At 42.9% G+C, this 14,407-nt stretch overlaps 1 protein-coding gene across 2 annotated transcripts in view; it reads right to left on the bottom strand.

Moving 5' to 3' along the window:
• The window catches only part of DCTN5 (dynactin subunit 5), a 40,970-nt gene that overhangs the window by 7,103 nt on the left and 19,460 nt on the right, over nt 1-14,407 (bottom strand). Inside the window, exons 4-6 of one of the 2 annotated variants that reach the window (XM_061401443.1) lie at nt 13,858-13,969; nt 7,933-8,035; nt 3,484-4,835 (exon numbers count right to left, since the gene is read on the bottom strand). In XM_061401443.1, coding sequence (XP_061257427.1) covers nt 4,738-4,835; nt 7,933-8,035; nt 13,858-13,969 — 313 coding nt within the window. In that variant the 3' untranslated portion in view covers nt 3,484-4,737. Of the gene's footprint in view, nt 1-3,483; nt 4,836-7,932; nt 8,036-13,857; nt 13,970-14,407 lie in introns of those variants that run through there. The other variant, XM_061401442.1, reaches the window with a different exon arrangement.

Genomic DNA, 14,407 nt, shown 5'->3' with positions numbered 1-14,407 from the left:
CTTCTGGGAGTATTCTTAGGACAAAGAGACTTTTTCTCTGGGGTTAAAAAAGTAATTGTCTGGTGACAGATTGCCCCTGAGGTGAGAGCCACCATGGAGACAGAGTCCAGCTGGCTTTTCCTAGGATACACAGGATTGTCAACACCTTTAAAGCAGTATCAGTCCGTAATTAAACACTCACTTACTAATTATAGTAGCTAGTGTTTTGTCTTGCCAGCACCTTGTTTTGGAAATACGCTTTGCTGTTTCTCTGTAATGCTGAGGACGGGAGGGGAGGAAAGGTCATGACTCAGATCAGGTTAATTATAGTGCTATACACTCTTGGTCACAGGGGGCTCATGACAGCCCGATGAGAAAGTTTCTTTCAGTTCAGTTCAGTCGCTCAGTCGTGTCCAACTCTTTGCGACCCCATGAATCGCAGCAAGCCAGGCCTTCCTGTCCATCACCAACTCCCAGAGTTCACTCCGACTCACGTCCAAATTAGAACTCGAGGAAAGAAACCTTTCAGGGCCACCAAGCTGGGAGGATGCAAGGCTGGGCCTGTCAGCTGCCATGTGCCCTAATGTGTGGAGCAAGACCATGTGCAGCAGGAGAAAAGGAACCAACACACAGGCCTAGAGAGTCTGCCTGCTGACTCTCAAGGTCCACTCTCTCCCTCTTCTACTACCAGAACCTTTTTCCTCCGAGTTTTGGCTGCCCAGCTAGACACTAAATTTACAGCCTCCTGTGCAGTTACATGTGGTCATGTGACAAGAAAGTAGGAGCCTGGGTACCTGATGACATTGTGGAGCCCAGCCACCTACTTCTGCTGCACCACTTGCCTATCCCTGCACTGTGAGGTCAGCGAAATTACCTTCTCTCTCATATTCAAATAGTCTTCTGTATTTTGATGGTTTCTTTGTCACCACAGCGCAGTCTATACCTCCACTAAAGTAAAGATGAAAAACATATAAAAGGAAAGAGCCCTGTATCTCTGGATAGGGTTGTCCCTACAATGATAGCTGATCACTTACAGAGTGCTTCTAAGCACCAGGAATTGCCCTTACTGTTTACACGTAGTAAATACTACAGTTAATCCATTAACTGAGGTAGTAAAAACCTCCGTTAATCCATTCCAACTCTGTGGATCCCCACTGTTACAGCCTATGATCCCCATTGTATAGCCTATGATGCGAAAGCACAGAGAGATTAAGCCCAGGGTTCACACTACATTGCTTCTCAAGCTGGTCCTTTCTGTGATTGTTATGTAAGTCAATAAAACCCCTTTTTTGCTTAAATTGATTCAAGCTGGATTTCTGCCACTTGCAACAAAGCGTTGAAATTTGATTTTTATCTAATCTAGTTTGTATATTCTTTTATAGCTTGCTAACTTGTGCTACAGAACTGTAAGACACCATTTAATGGCCACAAGCAGGACAATTCTTTCAAGAAACCAGCTCCCACTTAACTAGTCAGAACACAGGTGTAGCTACAACAGGGCCCAGGGCCAGGAGACCATCTTCTCAGAGGGGGCACTAGGCTTCCTGCCTATGGCAGATATTTGCAGATGGGCCAACAATACCCAGTCCCAACCCTCTTTTCCTTGCCTGCCTGAAATGCTTTCTGTGCAGCAAAGGCTCGCCAAATGATTCCATTTGGGGCAATGAAAGGTACTGTGCTTCCTGATAGCTCAATTGGTAAAGAATCTGCCTGCAATGTAGGAGACCCCAGTTCAATTCCTGGTATGGAAGATCCACTGGAGAAGGGATAGGCTACCTACTGCAGTATTCTGGCCCGGAGAATTCCATGGACTGTATAGTCCAGGGGGTCGCAAAGAGTTGGACACGACTGAGTGATTTTCACTTGCACTTGCAAAAGTTATTAGAACATGGAAGGATTCTGCATAATGATTTAAAGTATGAGCTCTAGGGCCAGAATGCCTAAATTCACCATTGTAGATGTAGAAATTTGGACAATTTATCTCTGCTCCTTAGGGAGAAAAACTGGACCTATCTCATAGATACTGTGAGGATTAAAGGCGTCAATAAAGGTAAAGAACTCAAAAGAGGGATATTTCCTGGGTGGTCCAGTGACTAAGACTCCAAGCTTCCAATGCACAGTGCCTCAGTTCAATTCCCGGTCAGGAACTACTAGATCCCACATGCCACAACTGAGAGTTCACATGCTGCAACTAAAAACCACACGTGCTGCAACGAAGACCGAGGATCCCACATGCGCGCTGCAATTGAGACCCGGCAGAGCCAAAAAAAGAACTCAGAAGAGTACTTGGTATATGGCAAACAACATATATGTTAACAACTGCCATTTTTATCACTTGTATGTGCCAAAATGGAACGACCTCTAAGATATATTGTTAAGTAAAAGGAGAAAGATGTGGGATAGTGCATCCGTATGAGCACAGAGGCTGGTGTGGACGTGTGTATCTGTTCATGTCAAGAACAGACTAATGGTACAACAGTCTGAAAATTATTCTGAGTGGTTGCCTGTGGGAAGTAGAGCATAGGACTGGATTCTGGATTGGCAAAATCTATTACATTGTATGTCCTTTCTTTAGTAACTGGATAGGATTTTTGGAATTGTGTACTCAAATTACTTGGGCTACCCTAGGGGCTCAGCAGTAAGGAATCCACCTGCAATGCAGGAGATGCGGGTTCAATCCCTGGGTCAGGAAGAGAAAGAAGGTCCTTTGGAGAAGGAAATGGTAATCCCCTCCAGTATTTTTGCCTGGGAAATCCCATGGACAAGAGAAGCCTGGCGGGCTACAGTCCACGGGGCTGCGAAAGAGTTGGACATGACTTAGCGACTTAGCGACAACAGCTCAAATTACCTAAAGATTTTTAGAAGGCTCAGGAAAAGAAACACCCCACTTTCTGTTAATTTTGGTTGTTCATCAACAAAATGGATAGTCAAAAAATCATGTCAGTTATAAAGTAAGTAAATAAAAGAAGAAAACGGACAGTTAGTCATGTCAAGTGGCAAGCTTCCTTTTGGAGGTATTCAATCATGCACTGGAAGGGAATCTATCAGACACGCCCTGGAAAATTTCTCTAGGGAGCAAGAGGTTAGCTAAGGGCACATCTAAGCTCTGCCAACTCCAAGATCCTCCTTTTTGGTGGTCCAAAAAGAGAAAGGAGCTAGGGTATATGGCTCCCCAAAAAGCTGCAACCATCACAGACTGCTGGCATGACACAGGATGCAGTGGACTGTCCCATTTCACTGGGGCAGAGCTTAAGAACGTGGGCTGTGGAGCCAAACACACGAGTGTGACTCCTTCACCATGCCAATTAGACCAAGTTATCTAACATTTTTGAGTTTTTATCCTCACCAGTGAAGTGGCGATAACATCCAGCTTATAGGGCTGGTGTAAGCTCTAAGTAGGCAAGTGACTACAAAGTCTGTAGGAGGACACCGGGAACACAGTGAGGTGCCCAAGGAAGACAGGTCGCCATTGCTGGAGGTGAACAGTGATCATCTTCAAATGACTTGTTTCATGTGCCACGCCTTTAATGTACAAACATAAAAAATAAGAAACCAGAAAGCAGTCTTACATTCAACTAGCAAAGATGACTACATACAGTTCTTTTTGCAAACCCCAGACCGATGTTAAGTCAAGACAGCTGCTGCTAGATTCTAACCTTTGAGGCTGAACTGTCCTACCCCATTCACAGCAGCACTAGAGCATCGAGCAAGGCCAACCTTTTCAGGCCTTCACTTCTAAGTCTTCCTACTAGAGCAGAATGGGAAGGGCTGAGATATTACCTAGAAGATATGGATAGCACTGGCAACTCTGTCTACTCCTTGGGGTTCCATGCCCCCCCAGAATGATTTTAAGAGGCCCCCATGTACATATGAGATTGGGCCCAAGTATAGATATTTTGGTCTGAACTGTGAGGTTTATGGCAAATGTAGTGTGGTTTGAATGGTTCCAGGCCAAGGAGCAAGTGTCAAAAATGCTACATCTCCAGTGAAATAAGGCATACACTGCTTCCCCTAAATACCATGAGACAAGGAGTGGCTGCCAGTCTAGTCCATCCACATGGGAGACTTAAACCTGGGACTTTGCAAAAATAAAATCTGGATGCTAAGGGATGCTTTCTGGATGCTTTCACTAAGCTTTTAGTGAAAGCCAAGGCCCTAGAATAGAAGGCTAGAAAGTCTTTAATTATTCACCCCGAATTAAGATGATCAGGTTATTTTGGAAAGAAGAGAAATACTAACCACCCTCCCTTCAAGTTTTAGTAGCCAAGAGGAATCTGGGCTCTGAAAAGTGGCAAATAGTGTTTTTGCAGATGACAAGCAGCTGTGGCAACTGGCCAACTGCATGAGCAGTAGGGACGCCAACAGTGATGCTCACTGTGGCAGCTCATGGCCACGGGCCACACACAACCTCCCCGCTGGGACAGATGCCCTGCTCCATCCGGCTGTCCGCAGGGCCAAGGGGTGGGAGTGCTGGGAACAGATGAGTCTGTGCTCCCCACATCATGGTACAGAGTGACAGTGAATAGATACAGTTTAAGCACAGCATTTGGAGACAACCCTCCAGTCATTCTGTTAGTAAAGTCTTAAGAACTTAGAGCCTGGGAGGACTGAGAAATTCTAAAGAATGAAACCAAAATAAAAAATAAAGAGGGTGGGAGGTGTCAAAGACACAAGAGCTCTTTGTAGATGCTGTCTGGCTCACTTTGTCCCCAAGTTCATCTCAGAGCTCAAGCAAATTCGAGACACAAGGCAGAGACATTAGACCTGTGTCAAGGGCAAAAACTTCTGGTAGTAGCTCTTGGTGACGTCAATCATCAGCTCCTGGGTACATTCTGGGAGCTCCCCTGAGAAGAGTCCTGGGGAAAGAAAGACCTGGTCAACCACAAGGAGCCAGAGGAGGCCCACATGCAGCTCTGACTTCTGCTGAAACCTCTAGAAGCCTTCTTTAGCTGCAAATGTCTAAATACTAGGTTTTCCATCTTTGGTGCTAGCAGAATATTTCCTGACCATATATTCAAGATAATATGAATCTGTGTGTAGAGGGAGTTGGGGGTGGGGTGGGGAATAATACTGTTCTCAAAATGCAGAAATATACTCCAAGTAAAAGAAGTTAGTACATTACTGAAGAGTTAAGGAAATCTGACTACATCAGAGGCTGTTCCAGGCAAGGATTCATCTATTCCCTGGATTCTGGGGTGATGCCTGTGGGGCAAGCCAAGGTGAGCGCTCTTCAGGGGAGAAACTGCCCTGCTATTCATACAATGAAACTGAATCCAAGGCCTGAGCAGTTATATTCGAATCATAGATGGGAGTAGAACAGAAATGCCCAAATAGACAAAAGATGGGGGAAACTTAATGAAGAATTTCCAGGAAAGAGGCACTCACACAGTATGGTATTAGTATAAACTCACACAGATAAGTTTGAAGAGCAATGTAGGAATAACTAGCATAACTTAAAAGTTCATACCCTGTGATCTGATAATCCAACTTTTAAGAATTTATTCCACAGATAATCTTGCCCAATTGCACAATATAGATACAAAAGCATTAATGCAGCGAAGTCTCTAATTATAAAAAACCAAGTATAACATTTTTTGATCCATTAAACCAGAGGATGATTGGTTATATCATGGGATAATTATGCAATGCAAACCCTATAGCCATTAAAAGGAATGAAGTAAATTGCTCCATACTGACAAGAAAAGATGCCCAAGATATACTAAGGAAGCAAGTTTCCTAACAGAATAGAGAGTGTGAGTCTATTTATATATATAAAAAGTTTCATATTATATATATAAATACATATACATACATAAACACACATATGCATACACTCATAAACATACAAAAACACACACATATACTCTTGTATACATACAGAGAAAACAGGAATGAAAAAATGGTCTTAAAAAAATACACAACTCTCGCAGGCATCTTTTACAAATTAGCAGTGCATTAAGATTTCCAAATATATATTGAATCTGTACAGTATTTAATCTTCTTAAAAAAACTGGTACTCAACACATAAAAATCCAGATTTTTAGCTCCTCATGAAACACCAGAAGTTCACATAATATCATGCCTGTATGCTTAAACAGCTATGATAGGCAATTTCTTCAACTATTTACATATTTTGTCTGGCTCCTGTGGGCCTCTGAGTTTTTGGTTCCTAACAGAATCTTTCTGGATGCCTCGCCTTTCATTCTGGGGAGCCTTCCAAAAATATGCTAGTTTTCCTGCCACCCTACGCCTCTTGATTAAAGAGGGAGGTTGTCAACAGTAGTATCTAGATGGTTAGCATTTGTTTGTGAAACTACACAAATAAACATGAGAAGTACCCTGCTAGTGCAAAGTACTAGACTCTAAACAAAGAGTCTTGGGAGCTCCGTGGTGGTCTAGGGGACTTGCTGCTTTCACTGCCCTAGCCCAGGTTCAGTGCCTGGTTGGGGAACTGAGATTGCATAAGCTGAGTAGTCAAATAAAAATAAATAAATAAATAAACAAGGAGTCTTAAGTGCTTGTCAAAGCCTCCCCGCTAACCAGCACTGACACCCTGGACAATTCAACCTCTCCAGGCCTCAGTTTCCTCACCTACACAATGATCTCTAAGATCCCAGGCAGAACCTCCACACACAGAATTTACTGGGATTTCAAATACCTAGAAGTGCTTCCCTGCAATCTGCCATCAATGTTCAAAGATCATAAGTTGGTTCTAAGGGCCTTGAATAAGTTAGAGGAGATTAAATTATTTTTCCAACAACATACTTCTCACCTCAGATCAGATGTTTGTCTCACAACCACACAAAACAATTAAGACTGTTCTGATCTAGCACTTGCTAAGAACTGTTAAGCTGTTTCACAGTGGGAACTCAGTATGGGGAGAATTACTAAATGAGTCTCTTCCTCCTCTGCAAATGTAGAGATGCATGAAAGTGCAGAATGGCTCATTTCCTCCCCAAAGAATCTTAGTGGATGATTTATGTATCTCTTTGAAATTCATATTCAATGATCTGAGTAATGAGATTTTTTTTATATTGGAAAAACAATTAAACCACCCAGTGGCTAGATACCATATACTGTCAAATCCTCTCTCTTCATATCATCTTCCATCTGTGAATCTGTCACGTACCTCTGTATGTTCTAGGAGGTTTCCACTGAGTGAAACAACAGGTAGAAGAAAAGAGACTGTCTTGAGGTAGGGGTAGGGGAATGTGAGGTTTTTCTTTTTCTTTTTGCTTTTCGGTGTTTTCCAAGCTTTCAACAATGAGCATGGATTGCTTTAGTCTCCCCACATTTATAATCTGCATCTCTTAAGCTCATAAGGACTTTGCCTGTGGGCATTCCATCAACCAAGGTCAAATGATAATATATTTGCTTTTCTTGGGTATCCCAGAGCTCTCACTGGTCTTTGGCCATGTTTTATGGTAATATTTCAGTTAGGGCATTTCTGAGCAGGCAGGAAGTACAAGTTCAAACCCCCAACCATTGTGAGGGTAAGGCCATCATCTGGAGAGACTTTCTTTTTCCACCCAGAGCCCAGGCCAAGACAGACACTCTTCTTTGTACTCTTCCTGTGTTGGGGGCAGATTCATCCTCCATCAACTTTTTACTGAGGGAAAGCCCTTCAAGAGGATCCCATTGCCCTGTGTGGATCCGAGGCTTTATCTCTCATCCCACATGAGCATCAAATCCTAAACCATACAACTATAGAGATGGCATCACCTGAAGCATCCTTGAAAGTCTGCATTTAGTTTCCACTTTGCTTCTGATTCCTAATAATTTCCTTATGAATCCAATTATGCATGTAAAAAGATACAAGTTCTATTTTGGATAGCATTTATAGGTACTCCGTATCAGAAGAGTATTTCAGTTAGTTAAGAGACAGAAAAGGCATGCATGACTTTTGTGAAAGAAAATAAACTTTAGTTTTAATAATTAACACCCGCGGGTTACCTGGGCAGCCTGAGAAGATGGTGAACGGTGGGACCACAGTTTCTGGGGGTAATACTGTGTTGTCGAGAATTTTGCAACAGTCTTTCAGCACACACCGGCGCCCCTGAAATTAAAATCTTGTTAATAGGAAACAGACCAGGAAATGGGAGTACAAGTTGTCTTGTGTGCTGTGTTATTGTTGTTTAGTTTCCAGTCATGTCTGGCTCTTTGCAGCCCCATGGACTACAGCCCGTCAGGTACCTCTGTCCATGGACCTCTCCAGGAAAGAATACTGGAGTAGGTTGCCGTTCCCTTCTCCAGGGGACCTTTCCAACCAGGGGATCGAAATCAGGTCTTCTGCATTGCAGGCAGATTCTTTACTGTCTGAGCCATCAGGGAAGCCTATAATCGTCATGGTCAGGGACAAAAGTGTTGGCCACAATCCCTACCGCAGATGGTACCTGACAAACGTGAGGTAGAAACATTAGTGTGTGTGTGTGTGTGTGTGTGTATGTGTGTGTGTGAGTCCTGTGTGTGTTTAAATTTGAAGTGGGGGTTGTACACTAGGGACAGTTCAGGCTATCTTAGGCATTTCAGACTATATGAAATTTGATCTTCAAGAATTCTGTTTAATTTTCTTTGCTTTTACTTAGTGGATATCTGTTGTTGTGCTTGTCCGACATCCACTTCCCTTTCTTCTTGTAACAGAACTTATATTTTTGTTGGATATCACTCCATCCCTATTTCAGTTCATGTGCTTCATCTCTCATCCCAAACTCTAAACCCCAAGCCTGGCTGCAGCCATTGGTTTAGGGAATTGGTGTATGAACCGTGATGAATCTCAACGTCAGGGCTTCTGCTGGGACTACTGGGAAAAGAAGCTCTTTCTAGTAAGGATTCTAGAGGATAGAACAGAATCTTGAACCAGCCACTGGTTTCCATCACTAAAGGACCTGCCTGAGAGGCTTCCAGAGGAAACTAAAAACAGGAAGGAGATTAATTCACATGACATCAACTGAGATGTCAGTTGGAGCCATTTGTGTATGAAATTAGGATCTACTTCTGTGACTGTGGTTCACATTAGCCAGTATGTTTGTTTTGCACCTACCAGTTTAAGGTCTGGTTTTGTTTTTTTTTAAGGTATATTATTATTATCCTCTTCTTTTTTTTAAAGATTTATTTATTTACTCATTTATTTTTTTTCCACACTGGGTCTTTGTTGCTGTGTGTGGGCTTTCTCTAGTTGCGGTGCATGGGCTTCTTATTGCAGTGGGTTCTCTTGTGTTGTGCAGCAGGGGCTATAGGCACATGGGCTTCAATAGTTGTGGCTCATGACTCTAGAGCACAGGCTCAGTAGTTGTGACTCGTGGGTTTAGTTGCCCTGCGGCATGTGGGATCTTCCCAGACCAGGGATCGAAGCCGTGTCTCCTGCATTGGCAGGTGGATTCTTTACCACTGGACCACTAGGGAAGCCCGTTTGTTCTTTTGTAAACTCCAACTGGACAAGTCTTGGGAAATTCTTCTGAGTATGAAGTTAACAGTTCATTTATTCTGCCATGGGTAAATGGTAGTTATTAGGTAGTCATTCAATTCTGCCATCACCCACAGCATTTTGGGGGCAAGAAATAAGGTTTGGGAGAGTCACGTGTTTCATGACTTAAGGAAAAGGAGATGCTTCTGTATATGGTTAAAGCTATATCTCAGATGCCTTCCACTTGGCATCTCCCTTAGCAAGAAAAACCACAGATATGCAGATGATACCACTCTAATGGCAGAAAGTGAAGAGGAACTAAAGAGCCTCCTGATGAGGGTGAAGGAGGAGAGTGAAAAACCCGGCCTAAAACCCAATATTAAAAAACTAAGACCATGGCATCTGGTCCCGAAACTTCATGGTAAACAGAAGGAGAAAAGGTGGAAGCAGTGACAGATTTCCTCTTCTTGGGCTCTAAAATCATGCGGTTGGTGACTGCAGCCATGAAATTAGAAAAAGACTGCTTCTTGGCAGCAAAGCTATAACAAACCTAGACAGTGTGTTTAAAAAGCAAAGATATCATTTTGCTGACAAAGGTCCATTTAGTCAAGGCTACGGTCTTTACAGCAGTCATGTACAGATGTGAGAGCTGGACAATAAAGAAGGCAGAGTGCCGAAGAATTGATGCTTTTGAACTGTGGTGCTAGAGAAGACTCTTGAGAGTCCCCTGGAAAGCAAGGAGATCAAACCAATCAATCTTAAAGGAAATCATTCCTGAATATTCATTGGAAGGACTGATGCTGAAGCTGAAGCTCCAATATTTCAACCACCTGATGTGAACAGCTGACTCATTGGAAAAGACCTTGATGCTGGGTAAGATTGAAGGCAGAAAGAGAAGAGGGTAACAGACAATGAGACTGTTGGATGGCATCACCGATTCAGTGGACATGAACTTGGGCAAACTCAGATGGTGAGGGACAGGGAAGCCTGGTGTACTGCAGTCCACGGTTTTGGGAAGAGTCAGACACAACTTAGCAACTGAACAACAATGTGTCTCAGACGACTTGCTGAGTAAATGCAAGTCTTGGTCTTTACCAGTTGCATTTGCATCATCCAAGCCTATAGTTCACTCGTGTTCTGGTCAGAATATCAGATAAAACATACTGGGCTGAGGATGTGGAACACATAACAAATACCAAGATAATGCTAACCCATCTAGATCTCAGACTTTACCAAAGAATAGGAAACACTTTGATTTCATTGTGTTCAAAATTTCCCCCAATACTAAGTACCTAAATCATATGTATGTCCAAGAGCTCCTGGGTAGATTGCCAAATGAATTTTTTAAAAAGCTTATACTTCGAAGGTCTGAATTTCTTCAGTTGTCTCCAGCTGGGTGGATAATAGCCAAGTTGGGCAACATCTTTAGGTCAGAAGCAAGTTATGACTGCATATCTTCATTTCTCCTTGGAAAACTCTCTTCCATGAATCACCTGTTATTGGCAATATCAAAAATGGAGCAGATGGCCAGCTCCCCTGGTGACTCCCAAATTAACTCAAAGATTCCCTAAGATGCTGAGGCTCCTAAAAACCCAGACCAAGCACGTGGGGCACTGAGCAAAAGGAAATGAGGTGCTGCATGTGGCAGGATACCCTCACAGACAGGGATCCACAGACAAAGGGCCCTGGAAAAGAAGAGCAGTGGAAAGGAGCCTTCCCACTGTGTACCTCGGTTACCAAACAGCCGGAGGGCACCTGCTTGTCTAGTTAGCCATTCTGCCCACTCAGAGAAATGTGCTCATTTGGGTTTCAGAGAATTCTGGGTAAACTGGTCGATTCCACAGCAGCAAAATAAAAAATGCAGGTACTTCTTAGGCATGAATGACTTGGCAATAGCTGAGGAGGTAAACAGCTGTAACTGCTTCTTTATTCTTTCCTGGAGAACTTTTCAAGAAGGAGTTAAGAACTACATGTTGCTGGTATTACACCTACCCTTATCTCCTATTTTTTTTTTTTGCTGTTTTCTTTTTTCTTCCTTCTTTTTTTTGGTTGCACTGCATGGCATGTGGGATCTTGTTTTCTGACCAGGGATCAAACTCGTGCCCCCTGCATTGGGAGTGTGGAGTCTTAATCACTGGACTACCAGGGAAGTCCCATATCTCTTTAACCCAGTTATTTAGCAAATTTCTTCCATCCTGTGAAACAGCATGTAAAACCAAGCCTGCCAGGATGCTATTAAGATTACAGATATATGTAAACCTTAAGGCATGGTAACAGTTGACCCGTAATGCCTGTTAGGCTTTTCCTGAAGACTTTTGGGCAATTCTGATTAACACTCATACCTTCCCATCTCCAAGCAGAAGTTACAGTACTACATGAGATGCTGCAGGAAGGATCTGTGTGTCATGGGGACAGCTGGACTCTAAAGAGTTCCTACTAGCTTTGAGATTCTCAAAGCATCTTTCTCCTGAGAATTTGTAAAGGCTCAGCAAATAAGTACAGCCAGTGCCAAACAATGACAATACCAGGAGTCGATGCACTGAAAAGTGATATAAAAAGCAGACACTGAACAATAGGACTAAAATTTCCTAAGCATTGGGAATAGCATTTGGATATTAACTATTCAGACATCTGGCTCTGGACCCAAAGGACTAGGCTACTATGCTGATGTCTTCACATTACTGAGGAAAATATCAGAAAAATTCAGCTTTGGCTTGGAAAGCCTCCTCTAATCAAGCAGTTAGTGAGGAAAGAGGATGGATTTCACTATCTTCTCCCTCTCCTCAACATCAGGCTGAACCAAAGACATTCTGTCTCTAATACATATTAAGGAACTCCTCCAGAGAATATTTTGCAAAACAACTGCTCCCCTTAATTTTGAGTAACAAGTCAGACTGGAATGTTTTTCTCAGCAACATGGTTCTCTGCACTGTCCACCTTTGCTGTAGCCTCATGGCTCCTGGAAAGTGACTGCATGGTTTCTGCAGATTTTCTCATACTTTAGGGTCTGAGTTTTATCCAGAGCAGAGAGCTGACTTTGTGTTAATAGGAGCAGCCATTTAAAAACAGGAAAGGGTGGAGAAGGCAATGGCACCCCACTCCAGTACTCTTGCCTGGAAAATCCCATGGACGGAGGAGCCTGGTAGGCTGCAGTCCATGGGGTCGCTAGGAGTTGGACACGACTGAGTGACTTCACTTTCACTTTTCACTTTCATGCACTGGAGGAGGAAATGGCAACCCACTCCAGTGTTCTTGCCTGGAGAATCCCAGGGACGGGGGAGCCTGGTGGGCTGCCGTCTATGGGGTCGCACAGAGTCGGACACGACTGAAGCGACTTAGCAGCAACCTAGAAATGTATTAGAAACCCTTCCTGGAAAAGGCATGGAATTAGTGTATATCATGCTTGCTAAGTGCTTCCTAGGCTTTGTTTGGTAAGCCTTAAAAGTCACAAATCTCACATCATTATATCAAAAAATGAATATCTTTCTCTGTACTTTTGATGTGTATTTAATCATGGATCATACCGTGGATTATAAAAGGTTTTATTTCAACTATGTGTGAAATTAATACATGGTTATTAATAAAAGTAAATGGCTTTTAGTGAAAAAAATAAAAACAGGAGAGGGGTCTTGGTTTTCCCAGAATCTGAGGGACAAATATAAAATGTAGGAAATATTTTCCCTGAAAATTTAGGGAGTTTGCCTCTGATCATTCTCAATCAGGATGGACTCAGAAATCCTAACTGAAATCAACCTCTTCATCTAAGAAATATCAAGAAATTCAGCCTTGGAAAGCTTTGGCTGGGTTAATGTTTGGCATTAACAAACTAATGCCATGGCGCCTGTGGACCTGTGTCCTACAGGTTCTGCTGAGCGAGAGGCCCACTAGCACCTGGCAGGCCCAGCATCTTGAACCACGTGCAGCTCCTTTGACGTCATGCCCTTTGGTGACTGTGACCCCTACACATGCCAATCTCTCCCCTGAAACACTTTCTCTCCTCTTGTCTATGAGCCAATTTTGATTCACCCTTCAAGATCCCCTCACCCCACTAGACTCTAAGATTCTCAAGGTGAGGTGACAGGGAGGCCACATAGTGGCATGGCTACTCACACCACCGGGGTTCAAATTCCAACTCTAGCATTTACTAGCCTTGTCAAATCCCCTAATATCAGAGGTCTTCAGTCTCCTCACCTGAAAATAGGGATAATTACAGTCTATCATCCTTGGATGGTTGTGAAGATTAAATGAAATAACCAAAGGCAAGAGTTTAACATCATATACAAAAGAGTCCATAAAGGTTAGCCATGATTACTAGTGCCTAGGAAGAATTCCAAATTTAATGACAATTCTGGTAAACTAGTAGACCAGAAAAAACTTCTACCCTGCTTGATGACAGAAGCAAAGGCCCACTGATGGGAGGGACAGGAGCTCAAAGGGGAGTGAGGCTGCTCAGCCAGCCAAGTCAGCATACTCACAATCACACAATTCTTGCCAACGTGAACATAAGAGCCAATCTGAGCTGCGTTGACCACACAATCTTCCTCAATAAAGACGTGGTCCCCAATATGTAAAGGAAAAAATGCAACGCTATAGAAGAAAGAGAACAAAGAACAGTCAAGGTGATGTACTTCTGGTCAAGGTTTATAAAACTAAACATCATAACTGCAACTCCGTCTTGTCTTAATAAGACTGCCCCTAGAAAGGAAAGAATCCTCACGTTTGAGGAATTCTGCAACATTGAAGAAGATGCATGTGACTACTAAACCGAAATCAGAAATGTTAGACTACAGAAATGTGAAGCAAATAGCAAAAGAGCAAGGGCAAGACCTTCAAAGTTAGAAAAGCTAGCATCAAATAAAAACAAATGAACGTTTTGCTCATTCCAGCCTCCTCTGAAAATGCCCACAGATCACATTTTCATTAATCTTCTCTATAATGCTTCAGGGGACTGATGTAATGTTCATGGGATATAATTCCCAACATGCTGAAAATTTATATGTTGTCTGGTTTTACTGCCTGACTATG

This window comes from Bos javanicus, chromosome 25 (assembly GCF_032452875.1).
Source record: "Bos javanicus breed banteng chromosome 25, ARS-OSU_banteng_1.0, whole genome shotgun sequence".
Taxonomy (NCBI): Eukaryota; Metazoa; Chordata; class Mammalia; order Artiodactyla; family Bovidae; genus Bos; species Bos javanicus.
The sequence above is the reverse complement of the archived record's forward strand: the minus strand, read 5'-3'. Positions and strand labels throughout refer to the sequence as shown.